The 14,344-nt window shown below is 41.4% G+C and overlaps 1 protein-coding gene across 2 annotated transcripts in view; it reads left to right on the top strand.

Annotated features, from left to right (window-relative positions):
• wash1 (WAS protein family homolog 1) overlaps window positions 1-14,103 on the top strand; it is a 47,974-nt gene extending 33,871 nt beyond the window's left edge. For both annotated transcript variants that reach the window (XM_066724005.1, XM_066724004.1), the window contains exons 5-11: window positions 5,709-5,845; window positions 7,194-7,329; window positions 9,148-9,352; window positions 9,741-9,932; window positions 11,231-11,389; window positions 12,519-12,587; window positions 12,743-14,103. In XM_066724005.1, the coding sequence (XP_066580102.1) occupies window positions 5,709-5,845; window positions 7,194-7,329; window positions 9,148-9,352; window positions 9,741-9,932; window positions 11,231-11,389; window positions 12,519-12,587; window positions 12,743-12,897 (1,053 nt within the window). In that variant the 3' untranslated portion in view covers window positions 12,898-14,103. The remainder of the gene's footprint in view (window positions 1-5,708; window positions 5,846-7,193; window positions 7,330-9,147; window positions 9,353-9,740; window positions 9,933-11,230; window positions 11,390-12,518; window positions 12,588-12,742) is intronic.
• The last annotated feature ends 241 nt before the right edge of the window (window positions 14,104-14,344 follow it).

Below are 14,344 nucleotides of genomic sequence, written 5' to 3'. Positions count from 1 at the left end.
TGATTTTCAAACCTGACGTGTCTAACAATATTGTTGAACATCGTATGTCTGTTTTTGTGTGATCATACAAGTAATCTAGGATAAAGGTCTCTGCAAATTGATTTAATAATAATCATCACCATCAGTATTATCGTCAATCAGTTTTTGATTGGTTAACTACAGAGGTTTTCTTTATCTACTTCTAAAAGTTGCATTGGCAGTAAGAGGAATATTTCAATCAATGAAAGAATAGAGTACAGCGGATGTGGATATTGTAGTTTCATTTGATTCCCCTGTTTGTTATGGTTGTGAGGGGATGGAGTCTGGGGCTGCAATGACAGTTTGTGGTTAGTAGTACTATTTGTTTTTGTTTTTAAGGGTATTTGCAAGTGCAGGATTTAATGCCCACTGGGATACTTTCTATTTAGAGGATGCCAGTGTGCAATTTGTGAAGCCTGGGATTACGAAGATAATTACATGTGCCTACTGCTGCTTTAATATTGTCATAGTACTGAATATCAATTTACACTGAAAGTAAGCAGTTTAGAGCAATGCATAAATGTGTTTTCAGCAGTTGACTCATTTCATGTATGCTTTGGCACTTACTATTTTTAAAACAATTATCTAAGCTTTAACTAATTGCAACTGCTGTTCATATTGAATAGTCTTCTTTTTCAAATAATATCACCACTCATAACATTACATAACAGTAATCTTTAAATGCAGATTTAATATACTGTTTGTTTTGTTCTTAATGTTTGCTTAATTATTAAAATAAGGTTACAAACATTAATTTAAAGCCATCCATTCTTGTGAAGACTGTTGGTTGTAATTATAGCAAAGTTCCACCACACATAAATACTAAACCTAATCAGGAGAAATAATAGAAATAGATTGAAACAATGATTATTTGCTCTGTTGTTCAGTTGATAGTTAGCAAGATCTTACAATATTGAATGAACTACCAGCATTTTATGTGTGCTGCAAGCAAAATTGGGAACTTTTAAGGCTGTAACCTTGTTCTGCTTTCATTAATTTGACACAACTTCCGCCTGAATGTTTTTAGGAGTGCTAACTCACTCTTTTTAAGGCAGGATTACATAGAGGTCACACAAGCACACATTCAGTCAAGTCCGTTATTTAATTCCCAGTGATGGATTTAAAAGTTGTCTAAGTGCAAAATGACAATGTATAATGCCTCGATCAATGTACCCATGTGAATCATGCATATTCTGCAGTTTCTTAAGATAATTTTAAATGAGTACTTTCTTTGTTATGCTTGGTTTTTTTTGTGCGGTCTGAATTTTTTCATTTTTTAGGGTGCAGTTCAGCATACTGTGAGGAAGTATTGCTTGTGTCTGTGATTTACACCTAATAAACACAGAATTCAAAAAATGAATTTTAAGGAACTGAGTATAGTTAATGACTTTGCCTGCGATTGTCACTTCTAATCCAGTCAAGCCAAGGAATCTAAACTGCTGTCATGGATTCATCCCTCTGTTTGCTGGCAATGGTTATCAGAGCTGACAGCTCAGTTACATCCTCCATATCATTGCATGTTTATTGTTTATAGTATTTCAGTATTGGTGAAACATTACCAGGGTAAGGATATTTGTTTATACCACATAAATGAATTACATCTCAGAAGAAAGCAAAACATATTTGTCTGCTTACTGTATTTTCTTCTGTGTTAATGGAACACTTGGGTTTCATTTAATTTGGAAAGATTCCTCACATTGTACATTGAATGTCAAGATAATTATTTCTTTTTTCTTGTTTCTTAGAATTTGAATGTCAGATTTCAATCTGATTAAAGTGACTTTTTTCATATGCTATTGCCTGTTGCTAAGCAGCATGTTTGAATTCAAATTTCCTTTTTTTTCTTTCTTTTTTACCTGTAGGTTACTTTCAGAACCTTATGAAAGATTAATTCATAACTTTGATATTATATAATTAACTGGAATTAGAATTTATAGTAAGATGATGATATGCTGTAGTGTATGTATGGAAAAGAGCCTATATAATAAAGTTATACATAGATCTTATAGGTAGAACAAGAAGTGTCTATCGTTGGACACCATATATGACATGCTTCAGCACTGTTAGAAGAGTATAAAAGAATACAGTGAGGGAAAAAAGTATTTGATCCCCTGCTGATTTTGTACGTTTGCCCACTGACAAAGAAATGATCAGTCTATAATTTTAATGGTAGGTGTATTTTAACAGTGAGAGACAGAATAACAGCAAAAAAATCCAGAAAAACGCATTTCAAAAAAGTTATAAATTGATTTGCATGTTAATGAGGGAAATAAGTATTTGATCCCCTATCAATCAGCAAGATTTCTGGCTCCCAGGTGTCTTTTATACAGGTAACGAGCTGAGATTAGGGGCACTCTCTTAAAGGGAGTGCTCCTAATCTCAGCTCGTTACCTGTATAAAAGACACCTGTCCACAGAAGCAATCAATCAATCAGATTCCAAACTCTCCACCATGGCCAAGACCAAAGAGCTGTCCAAGGATGTCAGGGACAAGATTGTAGACCTACACAAGGCTGGAATGGGCTACAAGACCATCGCCAAGCAGCTTGGTGAGAAGGTGACAACAGTTGGTGCGATTATTCGTAAATGGAAGAAACACAAAATAACTGTCAGTCTCCCTCGGTCTGGGGCCCCATGCAAGATCTCACCTCGTGGAGTTTCAATGATCATGAGAACGGTGAGGAATCAACCCAGAACTACACGGGAGGATCTTGTTAATGATCTCAAGGCAGCTGGGACCATAGTCAGCAAGAAAACAATGGTAACACACTACGCCGTGAAGGACTGAAATCCTGCAGCGCCCGCAAGGTCCCCCTGCTCAAGAAAGCACATGTACAGGCCCGTCTGAAGTTTGCCAACATCTGAATGATTCAGAGGAGAACTGGGTGAAAGATGAGACCAAAATCGAGCTCTTTGGCATCAACTCAACTCGCCGTGTTTGGAGGAGGAGGAATGACCCCAAGAACACCATCCCCACCGTCAAACATGGAGGTGGAAACATTATGCTTTGGGGGTGTTTTTCTGCTAAGGGGACAGGACAACTGCACCGCATCAAAGGGACGATGGCCGGGGCCATGTACCGTCAAATCTTGGGTGAGAACCTCCTTCCCTCAGCCAGGGCATTGAAAATGGGTTGTGGATGGGTATTCCAGCATGACAATGACCCAAAACACACAGCCAAGGCAACAAAGGAGTGGCTCAAGAAGAAGCACATTAAGGTCCTGGAGTGGCCTAGCCAGTCTCCAGACCTTAATTCCATAGAAAATCTGTGGAGGGAGCTGAAGGTTCGAGTTGCCAAACATCAGCCTCGAAACCTTAATGACTTGGAGAGGATCTGCAAAGAGGAGTGGGACAAAATCCCTCCTGAGATGTGTGCAAACCTGGTGGCCAACTACAAGAAACGTCTGACCTCTGTGATTGCCAACAAGGGTTTTGCCACCAAGTACTAAGTCGAAGGGGTCAAATACTTATTTCCCTCATTATCATGCAAATCAATTTATAACTTTTTTTGAAATGTGTTTTTCTGGATTTTGTTGTTATTCTATCTCTCACTGTTAAAATACATCTACCATTAAAATTATAGACTGATCATTTCTTTGTCAGTGGGCAAACGTACAAAATAAGCAGGGGATCAAATACTTTTTTCCCCCACTGTATATGTAAAATCGATAGAAGGAATAGGTGTGGTGTAAGAACCTGAGGAATTGTCATTGACCAGAAATGAAGGGGACCTCTTAGCCAATGTCTAAGACTCTGAAACGTCTGTTGTAAATGCCATGTAGAACATATTTTTCTGTCGCTATCTCTGAAGATTTGTCTTTGTTTGCTACTTCCAGTATTAGTGTAAGCTCAAGCTGTGTGAAGATAATACACACTTAATTTCGGTGTAATCCAGGATGGATGCATCTCATTTACGTAGATCTAAGTGTGACGGTTTACACTTCATCTGATTAAATCACTAAACCACACTGAAAGATAAAACTCATTATTGGGGTATTCCAAGATTGCTCTGCTGCTAATTGGCTTACTCTTTTATTACACCATAAAAGAAGGGTTTTGAAATCTTAAAACTACAGATCGGGAGGAGGACAACCCCAATCTCCCTTCACTTTGATCCCAGCACAACCAAAGAGATGCACCCTCATGTTCATACACTATCATACTTTTTATTCCTTGGCTCCATCCACCCTGTGTGCGGTTTTCTGATGGCCTCGTCCTCTTGGCCAGGCTGTCGTTCCCTCAGCCAAGTGGGTTAAAGACAAAATAACTCCATTACTGCAATCTCTACTTATTCTACTTACTTCTATACAGGGTTGTCTGAACAATTTAACACAAATACCCTCGATCACAAAGAGCAAGGTTGAATCTTGGGATATGTTTTTGTTGTTGGTTTTGTTTTTTTCATGGTTTATTTAGAAAGCAACTTTGTGTGCTGTGGCTTTCTGTTCCATTTTATTATGTGTATGTTTCCAGAAAAGTTATGCTGTCAAAAAAATACACATTGTTCTCTAAACTGTATTTATTTATTAATTTTATTTGTTAATGACTGATTCAGCTTAGAGAAATCCGTAAAGGCAACATCAGTGGAGGAGAAGTCACATATGTGCATTATCCTTGTCTTAACTAACTACAATCAAGACCTATTAAATGAATCACTGAACATTGATTTAACTGGGTGTTAATACTTTTAACCAAAACTATACTTTATGTAAGTGTGTGTGTGTCAATTCTAAGATAATCTAAATATTTAGATTCTGCCAGTTACAGCAAAGAAAAACATATATCAGCTTGTTACTGAATCCTTAATTAATTAGATTTTCTTTTTTGGCTGTCCAAACACCAAACTAATCACAGCCAAGATGGATTAAACCTGTCAGTCTCTTGTGGTTCCAGAAGTACTCTGTGTCCTTGTTTGCTATTTAATTCCAAAAAAAAGAAAGAGAAACTCTTTTCAGCTGTAGTAAAACATCATAACGAAGCTGTTATGATAAAAAAGACCCAATGTAATTATGATGTTAACAAAAACATAAGAAAAAAATATGCAGTATAACTTATCCTATAAATAATGCAATTTGTGATTTGTATATCAGTGTATTCAGATCACAGTTAGAAAATGGTTCTTGCTTGCTTGTTAAAATGGGTAGAGTTCAAAGGAGACATCCAATAAATGTTTGTCTCAATGCTTTTATTGAGAGGAAGCCTGTTGAGTGGCTCTAGAGCTTTTATTATATATATATGAGAACCTCCCATTCCCCCTCTTCTGATCAATTTTGCATGAATGGCTAAGGCTGGCAGGACCTGTAAGAGAAAAGGGCACTGATAAAAAATGAATGGAAAACAAAGGCGAAGCTGCTGAGTTTGCAGCCGCTGCCAAAGTGCAGGAAGGTGTTCGGGGCTACTTGACAGTGATCAAACCTGACAGCGCATCTCTCATGCTCTGAAAGGCCACTGCGGTCCATACCGTGCATCTCAAACGGGGCCTAGACATGCTGCTTAGATGTTTTAGCCAGGAGAGAGAGCGACCAAATAAGAACCAAGGCGAATGTCGGTGACAATGTTTTCATTCTACTAACGCGCCTTGTATTCCTGAGGTGTGTTGCTGTTTACCTTGCCAAACGGGAGAGCTGTCCATCCGTGTGTAAGCTATCCTTGTCTCTGGAGCCTAAACCCCTCCCTGACTCTCTCTCGCAGGAGAAGCTGATGTACTTCCCTGTGTGTGTGAACGCCAAGAGACGCTCGGAGGACGAGACGGAGGAGGGACTGGGCAGCCTACCCAGAAACATCAGTTCAGTGAGCTCTCTGCTTCTCTTCAACACCACAGAAAACCTGTAAGCATCTTCATATGCAAAAAGGGCCTTGTGTTACATAAGTGCGTGTCCTGGGAGAATGAGCTCAATGGAAGCGCCTGTTCGATAGTGCTGATTATGGCGGTGTTCTTCTCCCCTGATACTCCACTCTGTGTTCCCCTTTGTTTGTCATCCACATATCTGCTGCATCTAATGTGCTGGTTGCCATGGTGAACAACTTAAGACTGCATCTGTAACATCCTGAGAGGCAAAGTATTCCTGAGCACCGTGTTCTTCATTTTGGAACACGATTTGGTATTTGCACACCCTGATTTAAGCTCAAATAATAGAAATTGTTAGGAGAGAGATCGCACTTCACCAGGCTTGTGCTCCCACAGATCAGTGTTTCCCTTTTCGATATAAACAGCAAATAATGTGGCAGACAGAATCGAGCCATACCAGAATGTGCCCGTGTGATGATATGGAGCTGCTCCAGGCATTCCCATTTGCTTTCCAATGTTTCCAGGACTGGTGTCAGATAAACAGCTGTTAATTACTGATAAATCAGTGTCACGCAATGAATTAGCTCCATCGCAGTGCAATTGGCTCTCTAATTGTGTCACAGCGATGCCAATGGCCTAATTAATATTAATATTCAGTCTACAGGATTTTTGGTCTTCTGCATTTTTTGTTTGTTCATTTTTTCCGCCTCTTATTTGCGTTATTTGAATTGGCAATTGTCATCACGTTTTAACGATTAATGATTCTTGTTTTTTGCTCAGTGCCCTGACTGGCCTGGCTGTGACAGATCACACATAGGCCTCGCTTCTCCTCCGTACACTTCTGTACTTTAAACTCCGAACAACACTTCAGAACAAACAACAGGACTTTAATGCACATCGTGACAGAATACATTCCTGGTGGCATTAACTATCGCTTGCAGATGGTTCATCCGGCTCTGTCACTTTTACTTTTTCTGTTTTATTATTCCTTTATCTACTTTTATTTGTTCCTCACTCTTGTTGTTGTTGAGTAGGTAGGATATCAGCATTTTCCAGGCTTTGCACCAGGTCCCAAAAGTAGTGGGTCCAGACAGTGATTGATTCTATGGCACACGTTTTATGTGTATGACTGTTCTACGCCAACCTAAGATATTCAAAGCAAACCGAATTGAAAATCTATGACGGCTATGAATATTCTTATTTTTTAATTTTTTGTATGCATTTATTTCCCTGGAGTATCACCAACTTAGATAGTTTGGTTGCTACAACATTTTAAAAAAGCACTTGCATTCAGAATCATTCAACCCCTTTTTCTGCCCACTACAATTAATGTCAGAGAGCATCATTACTTTTACTATCTCTTTTTACTTGTCTCTCTCGCACTCCAGATATAAGAAGTATGTCCTCTTGGACCCACTGGCAGGAGCGGTCACAAAGACGCATAACGCTTTGGAGACGGAGAAGGAGGAGAAGCCCTTCGACGCCCCGCTGTCCATGACAACCAGAGAGCAGCTGGAGAGACAGGTATCGCTCGGCACTCACCTCCTGCAGTTCAGCAGCAGGGAGGTGGGGACAGATCGGGGTGCTAGGAGCCGAGAGTCCAGCTGGACGGCAGGGATGCTAGGCCGCGATTTTTCAAATGCTGTTCTCTCGCTCTCTGGCTCTCCTCCCTGCCTGGCGCATCCCGTTTTATCGGGGCCAGTCAGTAGGAGGAACAGCGTGTCTGGTGTTTGGAATCAAATCACCAGGTTTCTGTCTGTGATGGAACCCATAATTCAGGCTGGTTATTGGGATTTTATTTCTCAGCATGGGGCTGCTGGAAATATAGTCGATTACACTCAACTATTATTTAACATCATATAGGTCTCGTATGTACTGAAAATACACCCAGACAACATTACAGTTCACTTTAATAATTCTCCATGCAGCTTGTGGGAATAGCTCATGTGAGCTGAAAACTGAATTAGAGGCTGTGCTACACTCTATACTTAGCACGTTTGGAGTGATGAAACTCCAGAATTAAACTTTAATTCACTGCTTCAGTAAACTCCAGAGAAAATTATTCAAATACTTCATGAGTTAAATAGGACACAGGGCTTAAGACTTTCCATCTCCCTGTCAGAAAATCTGAAATTGTCTGGCAGACACGCTTCAAGTCACGAGCTTAATCTCGTCTCCCACCTGCTGGCCTCACACAGAACTTCAAGACAATGATTTTTGGTCATCTTATTCAGAAGGGGAGTTTATCTTAATGGAGCAGCTATTCTCCCAAGTTCTCATGTTCAGTTTATTCTAAGCTGTCGTCTTTTTGTAGCTACTTTATCAGAGTTTTTCACCAGGTAAAAACAAACAAACAAAAAAAAGTCACCCTTGGATATAAAGTAGATGACTTCTTAATCATCTTCCAGTCAATTCACTCACTTTTGCACTGTTGAATGAGATAGCAGGATTGCAGTGGGGTTTGCAATTACAGGAGTCTCCAGCAGAATAAGAAACCTCTCTAACAAGCTACTCAAGTGCTTCATTGAAATTAACAAAAGTGCCACAATGAGCATTAATGGATCACTTTTATTTTTATTACTGCAATACTAACTTTTAATAGGTTTGTTTTTTGTCCTCTAAAAAAGATAATGATGTAACACATTGCCCTGTGTTTTCCTATTGCACTTTGGAGGTCAAAAATGTAAATTAATGTATTCCCAATTTGATCTGATGAAATCCATTCCATTAAAGCGAAAAAAAAAACTTGTTCGTTATTATTGGTGCTTTACTGTATTTAAAAGCCCGTCTGGCTTGATTTCAGTGTTGATAGAACACATAAACACTGCCTGTGAATTATTCATGTTCAATCAAGCAGTGCTGCTGTACATTATGTAAAAAACTATTGACTGATTAATAATTTATTTAATAGGTTTACCGGATATTAATACCTTTTGTCTGTGTGTTCGTTAATTAATTGGAAATAGCTTAGAACGACATTTTGACAGGCATTTTCTTTGGAATTACTGTAGCAGGAAATTTTCAATGAAGGAGGCTGTTAAGAATGTTAATTTATGTGTGTGATATATATGTGTGTGCGTGTGTGTATATCAGTAGTAGGATTGTGGGTCGTCTCTATTACAGGTGGTCAGATTATTCACTGATCCCCAATAGCACAAACCAATCTTAGATCCCTTAGATTGTGAACATTGTGAAAGATGAAAACACTCACTATCCCATTAAAATTAATCTTCATTTCTGTTTTCTTTAAAAAAACAAAAAAAAAATGTATTAGCTATCATGCCACTCATTTGTTGAGTGACATTCTACTGTATAAGACACTGTCTTCTCTCCATTATTCAGACAGCAGAAAATTATTTCTACGTGCCAGATCTGGGCCAGGTGCCGGAGATTGATGTGCCCTCCTATCTCCCCGACCTCCCCGGCATTGCGGACGACTTGACTTACAGTGCTGACCTCGGTCCTGGTATTGCCCCCTCTGGGCCAGCCAGTGCCATCCCAGAACTGCCCACGTTTGGTACAGAGCCCGGAGAACTCAACGGGTCAGGTGAGCAACTCCAATTGGAGAGTTCTGGCAGAGTTCAAACCCGTTCCAGAATGCCCGAGAACACAAACTGCTCCAGGGGTCGAGGCGGCCTGCATCACTGAGAACAGGCCTGGCTGAATATCCACAGTCGTGAGAAAGGAAAGAGAACGATCTTCATCAGTAACTACAGCAGGACTTGAGGTTGCAGGTGGCAAGAACGTCTGAGACTGAATGTCAGTTGGGCCGCTTAGCAATGGGGTTGAATGGGGGAACTTTACCCACTGAGACATAACATGACACACAGTCTTATAAAGAAACGATCAAAGGATCATCCCATAACCACAAAAAAAAAACAGACAAACCCCCCAAGCAATATTTTTGCTAATATGTTTTTTTGTTTATTTTCCAGACTTCCAGTTCCGGGGTGAAGTACCTCCACCACCGCCTCCACCTCCTCCACCACCACCCCCTCCTGAAGCCCCCATGCTGAGCACAGGAACCCCCACTGGTGTCCCGCCAGCACCTCCCCCACCCCCACCGCCGCCCCCGACTCTGGCCATCCCTGGCAGCGGAGGCACGGGTGGCCAGCCCTCATCCACAGGTGCGTCCACCTGTCCTTCTGTATGGCACAACCAACCGTGTGCGTTGTTGACACAGTAAAAGCTGGCAGTGTAACCTAGTGTAAGGGGCTGGTGTTCTGGAACTGTTGTCACACAGCATTCCATTCCCAGCATGCTCTCTTCTTGTGGTGCTTATGCCCCGTTTGTTGGATTTCCGTTAATTTTAACCCAAGATTAGAAGTGTGGGCGTCGGTTGTGCGCTGTGTTCGATAGCAATGGCTACATTCATCCCTGCAGCCCTAAACACACATTAACCTTTAACGTTGACATGATCAATGCTATTCGTCCAGTTCATGCATCCCTGTATTGCCAGAAAAGCTTTTAAAAATCTTTTGTCATTACAGGAATTCTTATTCGCATATAAGTGTGTTTACAAGAGTCTGTTTCTCTACTGGATTGAAAGGAGCCATTAGTCTAGAGCTGTGGGCTTAAGAACAAGGTGCTCTGTTCAATCAGTGGAGCAGAATCAAATCTTATGGCGAAGGTCAGCAATCGCATTGTACCGAAGCTTGGGGGAATCACAACGCCATCTGGCTGGTGTTTGGTGTGGGAAATGGTTTAGTTTTTTTTAGTGCTGATTGCGGTTTCCTCAGTTAATCTTTTTATTTAATTATTATTTCAGTTGATGAAGTAGGAGGGATTTCTTTAGCATAACATGGATTTGCCTGGTTGAATTCCTGTCCGCCTCGTGTCCATTTCTGCGTGAGAGGACCAGACATTGTGTGTTTTTAGTGGATGATGGAGTATATTCAAATTATACAGACATGCATTTTATTATTCCTATGCAAGTATAGTTTTTATGTATACAAAAAGTACACAATCCATTCCATACAATAAGCTAGAATGATAGCCATGCGAAACATGCATGTTTCAGTCCAGTCCTCAAATTAAATGCGTCTACCTGCAGCTAGGTCTACATATTTTGCTTTGTCCTCCCCACAGCCATGCTGAAATGCCCAACTTTGATGGTATTAAAGTATGTAGTCCATAAATCTTACCCTTGAAAGTCAACAGCAGGACAGTGAAGCTTCCACTTCTTTCAAGCATATCAATTTTTCCCCTGCCGAGGAAAGCGGAGGATTACTGATGTGATTTATGGGGTTTAGCCCGGTGTGATGTCCTCTGAGGGCTAAAACTGAATCCCAGCCTCATTTCAGGCATGACTTCGGCTTGGTGCAAACGTGTATCACCAGGCTAGAGCAGCCTGTGCATTTGATCCCTCCTGAACTGGGCTTCTGGGCTGGGTTTGACGTCTCTCTCCTGGTTGTTTGCCACTCAGGCCCATTGAAGGGGGCGCCCTCTGAAGTGGTGAAGCCCTCCGACGGCAGGGCCAGCCTCCTGGAGTCCATCCGCAACGCTGGCGGCATCGGCAAGGCCAAACTGCGCAACGTGAAGGAACGCAAGATGGAGAAGAAGAAGCAGAAGGAGCAAGAGCAAGGCAGGTTTACTTAAACGGGTTCGAATCCTCCTTAAGTGTAGCTATATCTGTCCTATGTGTAAATAAACCTGTTTTGAGGCCACCAAACATAGCACTGATATAACGAATGCTATATTTTCTGCTCTGACTATAGTGCTTAGAACTATAAAAGTTGTATATTGTATTTTTTTGCTTGCTTGTACCGTTTCTTACAGTGTTTGTATTGTGTGACATGTATACATGGTCCTGGGTAAGGTCATGTGCTGTTAAATAAATACTAGATCTCCCCCAATTCCAGCCTCCCAGACAGGGAGTGTTTTGTATCGCTCAGAAACTTAACGTCTACCTCATTAAAGCAAGCTATTTAATTCTAGTTGAAACGGATTTGCAAATGCCAAGTGCTGACATCTCCATTTTAATTGGATAGAAAATGTAGTACCGTTCTTGAATTCTCAATTCAGTTCTGACCATTAGCCTGGTGCATCAGTTGTTTACAGGCTTGGCCTCCCCCCATGAGACCCAATGTGAGCGAGACACAATCCTACACTCTATTCCTCTCTGTAGTGAATAGACTGTTTTCTGCCACGGGCACTTTCTGTTTACTCCACCGGTGAGCGTAGAGAAGTGGGATCTCGGGGCCACATCTTATCTCCATCTCCGTTCTCTGCAGCATGTTGTGGCTGAAGGAGGTCCCTAGATCCTCCATCTCACACAGCAGAGTTTTCCATAAGTGGGGCAAGAGCTCTTGACTTCCGCCTAATGCACACGATCCCCACGAGCGAGATGCAGAGGAGACTCTATGGCACATTAAAGGGGAGATGACCGATTGTGAGAACCTTTTCGAACACGCTGAACTCTGTCAAGTTGAATTAGTCCAAGAAGCTCAATGTCTTTGACTGGGAGTGTCAAACCCTACCCGCATGTCTGATTGTCCTTCTGTATCCTTTCAGGGAGCGCATTCACCCTGTTTAAACGGGCTGAGGCCAGTACATGTCTGACCATTATGGTATCGATTTGTTTTCAGGATGCTTGGGGGTGGAATGTATAGAGGAAAGATAAATGAAGGAGCGGGACACAGTTTAAAGAGATCTACACATAGTGGCATCTCTGCTCTGAGTAAAGCCTCCCTGTTTATTCCCTTTTCTTCCAGTGGGAGCTGCAGTGAGCGGAGGGGACTTCATGTCTGACCTCTTCAATAAACTGGCCATGCGGAGGAAAGGTAACCCATTCCCACCCAACTGGGCCTGACACGTCTGTCTTCACAGCTCGATCACTGAGCGATTGAAACTTAGAAAATTGTGCTTAATTTGTGTTTCACTCAAAATATTGAATGCTATGCCTGAGCAACCCATTACAGCTTTCCTGCTCCCCCAGGTATCTCCGGAAAGGGCCCCGTCGGTGGAGAAGGAGGAGCCGAGGCCCCGGCCAGCTCCGGCGGCGCCTTCGCCCGGATGTCCGATGCGATCCCGCCCCTCCCAGCCCTCCATCAGCCCCCCGCAGAGGAGGATGAGGAGGACTGGGAGGCGTAGCCATAGAGACCTCCCTGCCCATCGGGGGAGCGTCTCAGAGGGAGAGGGAGTCCGGGGCCGAGACTGGGCAGATGCCAGCCAGGAGGAAGGCAAGCCAGGCTGTATCCTGACTGACAGGAAAACAAACACCACAGACCCTGCGAACAAAACGAACACAGCCTCCTCATAGCTTTTTCTTCTGAGAAACAAAAGGCTTTGGAACGCTAAAATAAACCTTGCGTGCCACCGAACATTCATCCTTTCTTGTGGTGAAGAACGTACTACAGGTTTTAAACGTACTATCTTTAGTACTTTGCTTAGTTTTAGCTTCCACACATTTTCTTGGAACATGTGTGAAGTTTTGTGTTTGACAAAAAGTGAATCTCTGCCTCTGATCTCTGCACTCTCATAGGACTCTACAGTACTAACCACTATTTTCATTTCTCTTACTTCATGCTCTGCCTATAAAACCTCCTCCTGTGTCACTGCACATTGAAGTATATCCTACCATGTGATCATTGGAGTGATGTCATTACTGTTTTTCTTTAAAAAAAAAAAAAAAAAACTAAAACTAAAACTAAAAAACTACATTTAAAGTTTCATGATCTCTAGCGTGTCATCCGCTTCCAAAGCACAGCTAATGGTGCCCTGGGTCATGAGGAATTTAAAAGGAGAAGAAAAAATGGCAAGGAACACCAACAGATGGCAGTGTAGGGATGACGTAGATAGCAGGGAATGATTACTTAATAATGGCCCTCTTGATAGATTCATTCTTTCCTTCTAGACCATTTATAATTAATACTTGACCGATTGTCCAGGGACTGTGGATTTATGCAGCCTCTTACATCTGCAGGTAATAAGGGACTGAAATCCCTTTAACATCTGCTTCGAAGAACGATTTCCTTGTTTACCTAAAAACAAAGTCAAACTGGACTGCAACTCTATTAGATGGCTTTAAAAACATGTGTACGTAATGAATGGATAGGGACCAGTATGAATCTGTCCCCGTCAGTGTACTGGGCTGCTGTATTTTAATCAACAAACGAGAAAGAAGAATCCTTGAAACCTGGCCTCTAATGCACTGGGATAATAATGGTGAGATTATAATGAAGTGTAAAACCTAGGAGATCCGGCCACAATGAACTGGAATTCATTTCACTTTTCAACTCTTGTGTAGCACTCTGTGTGAAGTCAAACGTTGAAAAATAAATTGATAAAATGTAGAAATTTGGCCTTACAGGTTTTGTTGTTGTTTTACAGCTGTAGTGGAAAGTAATTACTCAAGTGAAACTAACAACATTGTCATCCTTACTGACAGACCATAGACAGTGTGCTCAGATACTGAACATCATGCAAGAATGAGGAGGTCTTTGAGTTCATGAAGTTCAATATAAAATGTATTATAAACAAAAACATTTTACAAAGGCAAACATATAAAAAAAATCAGAAAAGAACAAGTTCCTTAGAT

This window comes from Amia ocellicauda, chromosome 15, assembly GCF_036373705.1.
Source record: "Amia ocellicauda isolate fAmiCal2 chromosome 15, fAmiCal2.hap1, whole genome shotgun sequence".
In the NCBI taxonomy this organism is placed as follows: Eukaryota; Metazoa; Chordata; class Actinopteri; order Amiiformes; family Amiidae; genus Amia; species Amia ocellicauda.
The sequence above is the reverse complement of the archived record's forward strand: the minus strand, read 5'-3'. Positions and strand labels throughout refer to the sequence as shown.